This window comes from Crocuta crocuta, unplaced genomic scaffold (genome assembly GCF_008692635.1).
Source record: "Crocuta crocuta isolate KB4526 unplaced genomic scaffold, BGI_CrCroc_1.0 scaffold415, whole genome shotgun sequence".
NCBI lineage: Eukaryota > Metazoa > Chordata > Mammalia > Carnivora > Hyaenidae > Crocuta > Crocuta crocuta.
This window is the reverse complement of record NW_027531525.1, coordinates 792293-804448: the sequence shown is the minus strand read 5'-3', so window position 1 is coordinate 804448 and position 12156 is coordinate 792293. Positions and strand designations below refer to the sequence as shown.

Below are 12156 nucleotides of genomic sequence, written 5' to 3'. Positions count from 1 at the left end.
CCCCCACTTGCTCTCTGTTTCTGTCTCTCAAAATAAAATAAAGACATTAAAAAAATTGAGAAAAAAAATAATTTTCCAAATAGGATTGTCTGTATGAAAGCACACATAGTATGGGTTTTATATATATGTATTTTGGAATAATCAGTTTGTTCTAACAACAGACATAGAGATACTGATTCAGTCGACTCCAGTCATGCACCTTTTGTGGGCTAACCAGGTGTTTTGTGCTATGAGAAAAACAAAGAGATAAGAGATAAAGAGGAAAACAAAGATATAAGAGATAGTCACTGGTGGAAAGAGGTAAATAAATAAATCACAATATAAACACACAATCAGTTCTATGCTCAGGGTGCCGCATTAAGTCCTGTAGAAGTATAAACACGGAAGGGGAAGAGTAGGGGAATAGTACTGGGATAACTCAGCAAATGGCTGGTAAGAATGATTTGGTTATTCAAGGCAAATGAAGTAGGTTAGCAAGCCTTGGGAGAGGATAGTAGGTAGGCTGGGACCTGATGATGCAATATTTAGGTGTTCTGTTACAGAATTTAGGTATTTTTAGGCAGTGGGAAACCATAGAACATGTATTGGTCAATGTAGCATTTTAAGGCTGGATTGGAGAGAATGAAAGCAGGGAGAGCATTTCATTAGTTTTGGCATAAGATGACTAGGACAGTGATGTAGTATTGGAAATGGAATTGATAAAACAGTTCTCACTAGAGCATAAAAGAGAATAATTAGATTTTGAGTCTTGTAGCCTGAGAGGAAGGTGATACTGTTAATCAAGAAAGGAAATGCTGGGGGTGCCTGGCTGGGTCAGCTAGTTAAGCTGACTCTTGATTTCAGTTCAGGCCATGATCTCATGGTTTGTGAGCTACAACCCCGAGTTGGGCCTGATAGTGCAGAGCCTGCTTGGGATTCTCTCTCTCCCTTTTCCTCCCCCACTGCACATTTTCTCTCTCTCTCTCGGAAAATAAATAAATTTTTAAAAAATGCTAGAAGAGCACAGAGGATTGTTCTTTGGAGGGGGAGATCATGACATCGTTTGAGATGTTGAAATCGAATTGCTGGTAGAATATCTAAGTGGAAATGTTTAACAGTTGGAATTCAGGAATTCAGGTCTGCTTAAAGATAAAGAAGAAAAGTTTAGGCAAGTCTAAAGATGTAGATTTGGGTTATCATTTCATAGCACGGAGGACTGGATATGATTTCTCAGGGAGAGAGTTTGGTATAAATAGAGAAGAGAACTTAAGATAAAACTTTGGAAATCCCTATACTTGAACAAAGGGAAGGGAGCCTGAAGGAGAGGAGGGACATCTAGAAGTGCAGCAAAAGTTGGGGACAGTATTATAGAAGCTAGAGGAAAATAAAACTTAAAAGGATAGAGTGGACAACATTCTTAGATTCTGCAGAAGAGTCGAGTAACATGATAAGGACCCAGGAAAGAGGACTTGAGTTGGCAGTTAGGAGGACATTGATAACCTGCTGCAAACAACATGAATGGTTTAGAGTGAAGATTGTAGTGTGATTGAGAAATAATTGAAAGACAGGAGAATAAAGTCAGTGAATAGAACATTTTTCATAACATAAACTTGGCACTGAAAAAGAGATGATTTGGGCAAAGGAAAAATTTGTATGGAATTGAGAAATCTTGGTCATGTTTATACATCTGAGGGGAAAGCAACTGAAAATGAGCATATTTGTAGAGTAAAATCATAAAAAGTTGTAAAGCTGTGGCCTTGGATCAGGCAGGAGCCAGCAGTTGCTTCTGGGGAGATACATAAAGCCTGTACTGTCTTACTTTTTTCCATGGATAATACTTAGCTTTTAAGAGTTCAGTGTTAACTTGTATTTCTCTTGTTTGGACAGGAACTCAAACATTTGATCTTGGAGGCAGCAGATGGCTTTCTGTTTATTGTCTCCTGTGAGACAGGCCGGGTGGTTTATGTCTCTGACTCAGTGACCCCTGTTTTGAACCAGCCACAGTCTGAATGGTTCGGTAGCACACTCTATGATCAGGTGCATCCAGATGACGTGGACAAACTCCGTGAGCAGCTTTCCACTTCGGAAAATGCGCTGACAGGTACGAAGTATGTGCATGGAAAATGAATGGGAAGTTCTCTCTTTTCTTCTGAAACACAAGAGGTGTTTTAGCTCTTTAATTTGTTCATTGAATCTGGCAAGGCCTCTAGAATTTTCTGCTTTAATGAGTATCATCAGTTTTTTCTATCCACATGCAGATAATATAATTGATAATATTGAGCTTATCTTTAGAAAATGTTTCTTTAGCGACAGGGCACATAAAGAAGTTTAATTTTAATGTAAATAATGCAGTAAGTAAAAACCAAATCTATAGTCAACTTTTTTTTTCACCTTAAAAGAATTAAATTCTTGATGTTTCTGTCTTACTTGTATGGGTATTTTTACTTGTATCTGGTATTTCTTTCTACCTGTTTGTGCATGAATTTGGCTTTATACTGGGTTCTGTGATAATAGACTATTATTTTAGAGGGGAGTGGTTATCCATATAGGTTCTTTTTTCTTTGTTTGGNAATGCTTTTCAGTCCTTTTGCCAGGGTTTGGCTCTAGGAAACATAAGTGTTCCTAGAGCAAGTCTGGAAAAAAAAATTAAAGTGGAAGCCAATCAATACTGGTAATTAAAATATAAGACAGTCCACTACAGTTATAGTGATACTGTTTTAGTTTTTCCTTCTTTTAGGTTTTTATGTGTTTTATTTTTCTAGTTCTTTTTCCCAAAAGTTGCCATTTGTTTCTATATAATAAAGGGAGGAACAGTTTTGGCTGGAAACAGGTATGTGTTTCTATAGCATATAAAAATATTTTTTTTTAAACAGTGACGCTCCCTCAGCGTGCACGTGTGCATGCACGTGTATAAAACGAGACCCAAGAATATAGCCTAGCCCTTTGCTTACCAACAGTACTTTCCACTCCTGCCTTCCTTCTTTGCACAAGGTTATCTGTAGTGGTGCCTTTGAACTTAAGTATAAGATTCATTGATGGGAATTGAGCTATTTTAGGCTTGAAAAAATCCATCCCCTACTTGGCCTATTCTGTTACGAGCAAGATTGGAGGGAATGAACAGGATACTTACCTTTGCCTCCAGTGTCTCTCCCGCCTTTCCCCACATATAAGAACACACTCCACACTGCTCTTCACATAATTTTTCAGGGCGTATCCTTGATCTGAAGACTGGAACAGTGAAAAAAGAAGGCCAGCAGTCTTCCATGAGGATGTGTATGGGCTCAAGGAGATCATTTATTTGCCGTATGAGGTGAGTGTCAGACTGAGGACTGTGGTTTGACATAGGCAGAGTAGCAGAGGGCTTGATTTCTGGTTAGAGGAGTTCAACTTTTAAACCCAAGCTCTATTTGGATTACATTTAACTGTCACCACATGGGTTGTAACAGAATAAAGGATAAGGAAACTAAATTTTAATGAACTCCTCCCGTGCCAGACAGTATTTGCCAGAAGGTTTATTACTGTTGTCTCATTTCCCACATCTGTCCTTTAGAGTCGAATTCATGGTACTTATTTTGCTGTTAAAAGAAACCAAAACCTTGGGGCACCTGGGTGGCTCAGTCGGTTAAGTGTCCGACTTCAGCTCAGGTCATGATCTCGTGGTTTGTGGGTTCGAGCCCCGCATCGGGTTCTATGTTGGCAGCTCGGAGACTGGAGCCTGTTTCGGATTCTGTGTTTCCCTCTCCCTCAGCCCCTCCCCCGCTCATGCTCTGTTTCTCTCTGTCTCAAAAATAAATAAGAACTATTAAAAAATTTTTAAAAACCCCAAAACCTCAAAAAAAAACCCCTCAAAAAATTAACTTCCCAGAATTACATAGATAATGCCTGGTACAGGATTTTACTTTATTATTTTTTAAATGTTTATTTATTTGTGAGAAACAGGGGTGCAGAGAGAGGGAGACAGAGAACCCAAAGCAGGCTCAGCACTGTCCGCACAGAGCTTCATGTGTGACTTGAACTCATGAACTGTGAGATCATGACCTGAGCTAAAGTCAGACACTTAACTGACTGAGCCACCCAGGTGCCCCAGAATTTTATTTTAATCCAAGTAGTCGGATTCCAAAGACTCTATTCTTCCCAGTATATCACAAGACAGCATCCACGTACTCAAGCCATTGCTGCATTTTTCTTTTTTTCATAGAGTGTTGATACTTTATTATGTCTTTCAGTTAGTATTTAGTGTTTATAAACTATATATTTTAGTATTCTGAAGAAAGTATGGTGGTACATTCTACACAAGTAGAAAAGATCTCTCTTAAAGTCACAAAATATAAGTTCAGATTGTGTAATAGAAATTTATTAATTTATAGTATCTAGTAAGGATGCTTATTAGAAATGATGAGTAGGATATTAAGAAAGATTTCCTGAGAGATTTACGGAATTGAATATTATGTGGCTTAGTGGTTTAGGATAACTTCTGGAACCAAATTACTGAATTTGCCACTTAGTATCTTCTGGGTCCTTGAGCAGATTCCAGGACTACTTTGTGTTGTGATTTCATCTAATGGAATTATTTTAATATCAGCCTCATAAAATTGTTAAGAGGATGAGATGAATAAATATATGTAAGGATGCTTAGAATAGTGCATGGCACATATTAAGCTCTATGTAAGTTTTACCTTTTTTTTTAATTTTTAAAATGTTTTTTATTTATTTCTGAGAGAGAGAGACAGGGTGAGCAGGGGAGGGTCAGAGAGAGAGAGGGAGACACAGAATCTGAAACAGGCTCCAGGCTCTGAGCTAGCTGTCAGCACAGAGCCCGACGCGGGGCTCGAACCCTGTGAGATCATGATCTGAGCCGAAGTTGGACGCTTAACTGACAGAGCCACCCAGGTGCCTGACCTATTATTATTTTAAAGAAACGAGAGAAGGAAAGTGGAGAGGGTGGGAGAGAATGTCTCAGTATGTGGACATGGTCTATGTAGAAATGTAGGGAGAAGCAAGATAAATAATGATGAAAAATTGCAAATAGATTGGGTTGTGGTACAGGACAGGAGTCTGCAAACCACAACTCTTTATTTGCAAAGAAAGCCTGATAGGAACATAGTCATGTGCACTTGTTATGTGTTGTCTGCGGCTGTTTTCATGCCCTGATGGCGGAGTTGACTCGTTGCAACAGATTTTATGGTCCATGAAAGCTGAAATATTTACCATCTGGTCCTTTACACAAAAAGTATTCTGACCCCAGTGTAGAGAATTTCTGTATCTGAAGAGTGTGTGGGGTATTTTGAGCCTCAGATTCTGGGGGCATTTACAAATTGTAGAAATACCAAACCTGATTTATTTATCCTTCTGTGTCTCATGTATCCAGAGCCTGTTATCTGGCTGTTACAGATGGAAAGTTCTTTAATAGCACGGCGTAATTGCTTTTGATGTCTGTTCCTTGAAACAGGTGTGGCAATAGCTCTGTGGACCCGGTCTCCGTGAATAGACTGAGCTTTGTGAGGAACAGATGCAGGTGAGATCCTCAACAGTGGAAAAGCAAAGGGATGGCCCAGTTCCTATAGAGATCCTCACTTTTTAAACTGTCTTACTGTATGTACTACTCCCTGTAGCAGCCCTTACCTTTCTCCCTCATTTCCCACTTACCTAATTTTCTGGCAATATTTTCCTGACCTTCTACAGCTTCCTTTGCTCATCTTGTTTTAAAGAAGTTGCCCTGACACTTTACCAACTTTCTTTCTGCTGTAATACCTTTTGGTTGCTCTACTTTGGCAAGGCTCAGAAATACGGTGGTCACTTTGGGGTGGCAGAGGTCAAAAAGTGACCAGTTTTCTAAACATCCAAGAGCCTAAAGTTAAAGGTACTAAGCCAGCATTGCCTTTTAAATGTTACTGGGTAGGGTTTTCTCCTCACTCATGTACTTCTTCTAGGAATGGACTCGGCTCTGTGAAGGATGGGGAAGCTCATTTTGTGGTGGTCCACTGCACAGGCTATATCAAGGCCTGGCCCCCAGCAGGTAGGCAAGTTGGATTTCTCCCGTGGTGCAGCAGCTTTCTCATAGAGTCTGAGACGGTAGCTCTAATGTTTGTCATGCACCGGGTATGTGATATGTACTCCGGTATAAACTGTAAGAAAACAGGAAAGGAAAAGCAGACAGACTCCTGTACCTCCTTTATATTCCAGTTGGGGAGACGGATTACTCAGACTTGAAAATGACTCAGTGTTGGTGTGTCACAGAATGCAGTTTTAAATGCACAGATTCATAATAACATATACTGAATATCTCTTTTCTAAGTATTTGTATGCAAAAAAACAGTTGACATTGAATGCAGTTAATTTGAGAAAGCTTTCTAAAGTAGGAGCATGACTTTAGGGAAAAGAGAGACATGGCTTGATTGTAGTAACTTATAAATGGGATATTCTCTGTAAAGGCTTTAAATCAAGATGTGAGCAGATTAGCTTTCCTAGAAGTGGAAGTCAAACAGGGAATGTGAGAAGGGCGGTTGGGGTGCAGGGGTCAGCCTTTTAAACTGGCTTGTCAGAATTTCCAGATCTTAGCAACTCTATTACTTCCCTGCTGGATGGGTATGATTGGGAAGTGGCATTGTAGGCAGGGGGAAACTAAGAGAAAAGGGAGGCAAGGTGGTATATTTGGGTAAGTGATTAAACTTTGTATTTGGAAAAACCTGACTGATTCTGACATTGTTACTTACTAGTGGTATAACTTAGGGTAAGTTGCTTGACTTTATAAAAAGAACCCCTCAGTTTTCTTACCTATAATTTGGAGATTATAACTCTAAATTTTACATTAAATTCAATGTAAGAAAATCACCCATCCCAGGGCCTGGCATATAGTAGGCATTCAATAAATGGCAGTTAAATGTAATTAAGAAAAATTAATTTTAAGTGTAGTGACATTTAAACTTTTTAGCTTATATACTGTATAAACCATACTTTTGCAGTACACATGGTCTTTCATCTTTCTGTATTGCTCTCAAAGAAATACTATTTTTCTTGGTAAAAAGAAGATACATATGCAAAGACTAGAGAGAATGCAGTCTTCTTCCATTTCCACCTAAAATATTGAAACATGGCTTCTCTCTTTTCCAAAGGACATAAATAACTATTGGTGTTTGGTTTTATTTCATTTTTGGTTGTTTGCTTACTTTAAAAGAAAACAGGTTGGGCAGGACATCTGTTCTCAGCCTGTCATTACGGTCACAGAGTGAATGACTGTCTTCATATATGTTTGGTTTGGCCAGCATGGTTTTTAAGAATACTTAGGGTGGGGACCGCCTGGGTGGCTCAGTCGGTTAAGCGTCCGACTTCAGCTCAGGTCATGATCTCACGGTTTGTGGGTTCAAGCCCCGCGTCGGGCTCTGTGCTGACAGCTCAGAGCCTGGAGCCTGTCTTCAGATTCCGTGTCTCCCTCTCTCTCTGACCCTCCCCTGCTCACAATGTCTCTCTCTCTCAGAAATAAAATTAAAAAAAAAAAAGAATACTTAGGGTGGGGCTTGTACTCTGCAATTCATTACAATTAATACGGGTAAAATATATGAATTATTTATGTAAAAATAGTTAAAATAATACCTGGCATATTTGGTAAATTCTGTGCAATTGTTGTCTTGTTGTCATTTTTATCTAGCACTCTCTAGTCTCTTCATACCTACATGTATTTTAAATCTTTTTCTGAATGAATTGAAGGCAATTTGAGTTTGAAATCCCTCTTAAACCTTTTAATTTCACCTTCCTGTAGGTGTCTCCCTCCCAGATGATGACCCTGAGGCTGGCCAGGGGAGCAAATTTTGCCTGGTGGCCATTGGCAGACTACAGGCAAGTGTGAATTTTCCACATCTACATCATCTTTCTTTTCCTTTTCTTTTTCAGTTTTCCTTGAGCGTTTATTTTTTAAAATTTAATTCCAATACATTTAACATATGGTGTTATATTACTTTATTAGTGTATTAGTTATATTAGGTGTACAGTAGAGTGATTCAGTAATTCTATACATTAGTCAGTGCTCATCATAAGTGAACTCTTGGGTGGGGGGATGGGTTAAATAGGTGATGGATACTAAGGTAGACACTTGTGATGAGCACTGCGTGTTGTATATAAGTGATGAATCACTATATTTCTACACCTGAGACTCATATTAGATGTTAACTAACACATTTAAATAAATACTCGGAAAGAAAACAGAGTGTTTTCTTAATCTCTTTTACCTATCCCCGACCCAACTCCCCACCAGTTTGTTCTCTGTAGTTGAGAGACTGGTTTTCTTTGTTTGTCCTTTTTATCTTTGTTTCTTTTGTTTTTTAAGTCCACATATATGTGAAATCATATGGTATTTGTCTTTCTCTGATATCACTTAGAATTACACTCTCTAGATCCATCCATGTTGTAAATGGGAAGATTCCGTTCTTTCTTAAGGCTAAGTAATATTCCATTTTGTGTGTGTGGGTGTGTGCGGGTGTGTGTGTGTACACATACATATATACACATCGTCTTTATTCACTCATCTATTGATGGAGACTTGGGCTGCTGCCATAATTTGACTATTATAAGTAACACTGCAGTATACATAGTGCATGTATATTTTCAGATTAGTGGTTTTGTATTCTTTGCATAAATACCCGGTAGTGGAATTACTGAATCATATGATAGCTCTCCCTTAAATTTTTTGAGGAACCTCCATACTGTTTTTCACAGTGGCTGCACCAGTTTGCATTCCCACCAACACTGCACAGGCATTCCTTCTTCTCAATATCCTGGCCAACACTTGTTTCTTGTGTTTTTGATTTTAGCCATTCTGACAGATAATAGGTGGTATCTCATTGTGGTTTCCATTTGCATTTCCCTGATGGTTAGTGATGGTGAGCATCTTTTCATTGGTCTGTTGGCCATCAGTATGTCTTCTTTGGAGAAATGTCTGTTTATGTCTTCTGTCCATTTTTTAGTTAGATTATTTGGGTTTTTTGTTTTTTTGTGTTTTTCTTTTTTGGTGTTGGGTTGTATAAGTACTTTATGTATTTTGGATACGAACTCTTTATCAGATATGTCATTTGCAAATATCTTCTCCCATTCAGTAGGTTGTCTTTTAGTTTTGTTGATTGTTTCCTTTGCTCTGCAGAAGCTTTTTATTTTGATGTGGTCCTAGGAGTTTATTTTTGCTTTTGTTTCCTTTTCCTCAGGAGCCATATCTAAAAAAATGTTGCTATGGCCAATGTCAAAGAAATTACTTCCTATACTCTCTGCTAGGATTTAAAAAGAATGTGTATTCTACTGTTTTAGGATGGAATGTTCTGGATATATTTGTTAGATCCATCTGGTCCAATGTGTCATTCAAAGCCACTGTTTGCTTGTTGATTTTCTGTTTGGATGATTTATCTATTCAGGAAAGTAGCATGTTAAAGTCCTCTACTGTTACTGTATTACTATCAATTACTTCTTTTATATTAATTATTAGCTGCTTTATATATTGGGTGCTCCCAATATGTTGAGAGCGTAAATATTTATCATTGTTATATCTTCTTATTGGATTATTCTTTTTATGATTGTATAGTGTCTTCCTTGGTTTCTGTTATAGTTTTTGTTTTAAAATCTCTTTTGTCCAATATAAATATTGCTACCCTCTTTTCAGTTTCTTTTCACTTCCTTTTGCATGCATGATAAATGCTTTTCCCTTCACTTGCAGTCTTCATGTGTCTTTAGGTCTTAGATGAATCTCTAATAGGCAGCATATAGATGGGTCTTGCGTTTTTATCCATTCTGTCACCCTGTGTCTTTTGATTGGAGCATTTAGTCCATTTACGTTGAAAGTAATTCTTGGGGTGCCTGGCTGGCTCATTTGGTGGAGCATCTGACTCTTAATCTCAGGGTTATGAGTTCAAGCCCTATGTTGGGGGTGGAACCTACTTAAAAAAAGAAGAAAGTAATTCTTGATAGGTTTGTACTCATTGCCATTTTGTTCCTTGTTTCATGGTTGTTTTTGTAGTGCTTTGTTTCTTCTCTTGCTCTAATGGTTTGTTGGCTTTATTTAATGATATACTTGGACTCCTTTCTCTTTATTTTTTTGCATATCTCTTACTGATTTAGTTTGTAGTGACCATTAGGTTTGTGTATAATGTTCTATGCATATAACAGGATATATTAAGTTAATGATCACTTTAGTTTGAACCCATTCTTTACTCCTCTCCCCTCCACATTTTAGGTATGTGGTGGTATACTTTACATCATTTTATTTTGTGAATCCCTGGACTGATTTTTATAAACATACTTAATTTTACTGCTTTTGTGTTTTTTCTACTTTTCTTATTCCTCCTTACTGTCTCAAAGAGTCCCCTTTAACATTTCTTGTAGGGTTGGTTTAGTGATCATGATTTCTTTAACTTTTGTTGGTCTGGGAAACTTTATTTGTCCTTCAGTTGTGAATGATAGCCTTGCTGGGTAGAGTATTCTTGGCTGCAGGGTTTTTTTTCTTTCAGCACTTTGAATATATCATGCTGCTCTCTACGAAACTACAAAGTTTCATCTGAAAAATCTACTAATTGTTATTGTTTTCCCTTATATGTAACTAATTGTTACATATATTTTTTTTTTCTTGCTGCTTTTAGAATTCTATTTTTTTCTGTTTTTTGCCAATTACTGGATGTCTTGGTGTGGACTTTCCTAGGTTGATTTTGTGGGGGACTCGCTGTACCTTCTGGATCTGGATTTCTATTTCCTTTCCTAGATTTGGGAAGTTTTTACCTATTATTTATTCAAATAAATTATCTGCCACTTTTTCTCTCCTCCTTCTGGGATCCCTGTAATGTGAGTGTTCTTAAGCTTGCTGCTATCACTGAGTTCCCTAAGTCCATTTTCATTTTTTATTTATTTTTTTCCCTCTTTCCTGCTCAGCTTGATTGGCTCCTATTATTCTGTCCTCCAGATTGTCGATTCATTTTCTGCTTCCTTTAGTCTATTTATTCAGTCTAGTGTATTTTTTCTTTTTTTAAAAAAAATGTTTTAATGTTTTTATTTATTTGTGTGTGTGTGTGTGTGAGAGAGAGAGAGACAGAGAGAGAGAGAGAGAGAGAAGGAGAGAGAGACAGCCAGCATGAACGGGGAGGGTCAGAGAGACAGGGAGACATGGAATCCGAAACAGGCTCCAGGCTCTGAGCTAGCTGTCAGTACAGAGCCCGTGCGGGGCTCGAACCCACGAACTGTGAGATCATGACCTGAGCCGAAGTTGGATGCTTAACTGACTGAGCTACCCAGGCGCCCCTAGTGTATTTTTTTAAAATAAATATTTAGCTTTTTTTTTTACATTTATTTTTGAGAGACAGAGACAGACAGAGCACAAGTGGGTGAGGGGCAGAGAGAAAGGGAGACATAGAAGGTAAAGCAGGCTCCAGGCTCTGAGCTGTCAGCATAGAGCCCGAGCCTGACATGGGGCTCAAACTCATAAACCGTGAGATCATGACCTGAGCCGAAGTCGGATCCTTAACTGACTGAGCCACCCAGGTGCCCCTCGTCTAGTGTATTTTTAATTTCAGTTATTGAGTGTTTCATCTTTGTTTCTTTTTTATGTTTCCCGTATTTTTGTTAAGGGTCTCACTGAGGTACTCTACTCTTTTCTCAAGTCCAGCAGTATCTTTATGTATTTAAAGTATTACTTTAAATTCTCTATCAGGCATATTTATCTCTGTTCTGTTAGGTCTCTTGCTGTGATGTTGTCCTGTTTCATTTGGAACATATTCCTCTGTCTGTTTCTATATGTTAGGAAAGGCAGCTACATCTCCTGCTCTTGAAAGTAGTGGCCTTAGGAAAGAGGCCCTGTAGTGAGTGCCCTGCAGTGCTGTGTGCCCTGTTCACCAGAATCCCGTGTGCCAGGGGTGTCTCCCACGTGTGCCCTGCCGTTGTGGCTGAGCTGCTTTTGCTTCAGTCCGGGCGTCTGCAGTGCCTCTTCATCTGTGGTGGGCAGGTTTGGTCCCTGTGCTGTTAGTGGGCTAGTCTGGGGCCACCCAGCTGTGGGCTTCCATTGAGTCTGACCAGACATTTGCCCAAGATAAATAGCACTGAACTGTGGGAGAATGCGTGGGCAGAGTGCGAAGTGTTCGCAGGGTCTGCAGGGTTATGCTCTGGGAGGAAACCTGGAGCTGCAGCCTGGCTGGGGCGGTGGGGGGGGGGGGGGAC

The 12156-nt window shown here is 38.9% G+C and overlaps 1 protein-coding gene across 2 annotated transcripts in view; it reads left to right on the top strand.

The window, feature by feature from the left end:
• ARNT (aryl hydrocarbon receptor nuclear translocator) overlaps nucleotides 1-12156 on the top strand; it is a 73176-nt gene that overhangs the window by 44230 nt on the left and 16790 nt on the right. For both annotated transcript variants that reach the window (XM_077772654.1, XM_077772653.1), the window contains exons 7-11: nucleotides 1867-2080; nucleotides 3187-3289; nucleotides 5429-5494; nucleotides 5910-5995; nucleotides 7736-7812. In XM_077772654.1, the coding sequence (XP_077628780.1) occupies nucleotides 1867-2080; nucleotides 3187-3289; nucleotides 5429-5494; nucleotides 5910-5995; nucleotides 7736-7812 (546 nt within the window). The remainder of the gene's footprint in view (nucleotides 1-1866; nucleotides 2081-3186; nucleotides 3290-5428; nucleotides 5495-5909; nucleotides 5996-7735; nucleotides 7813-12156) is intronic.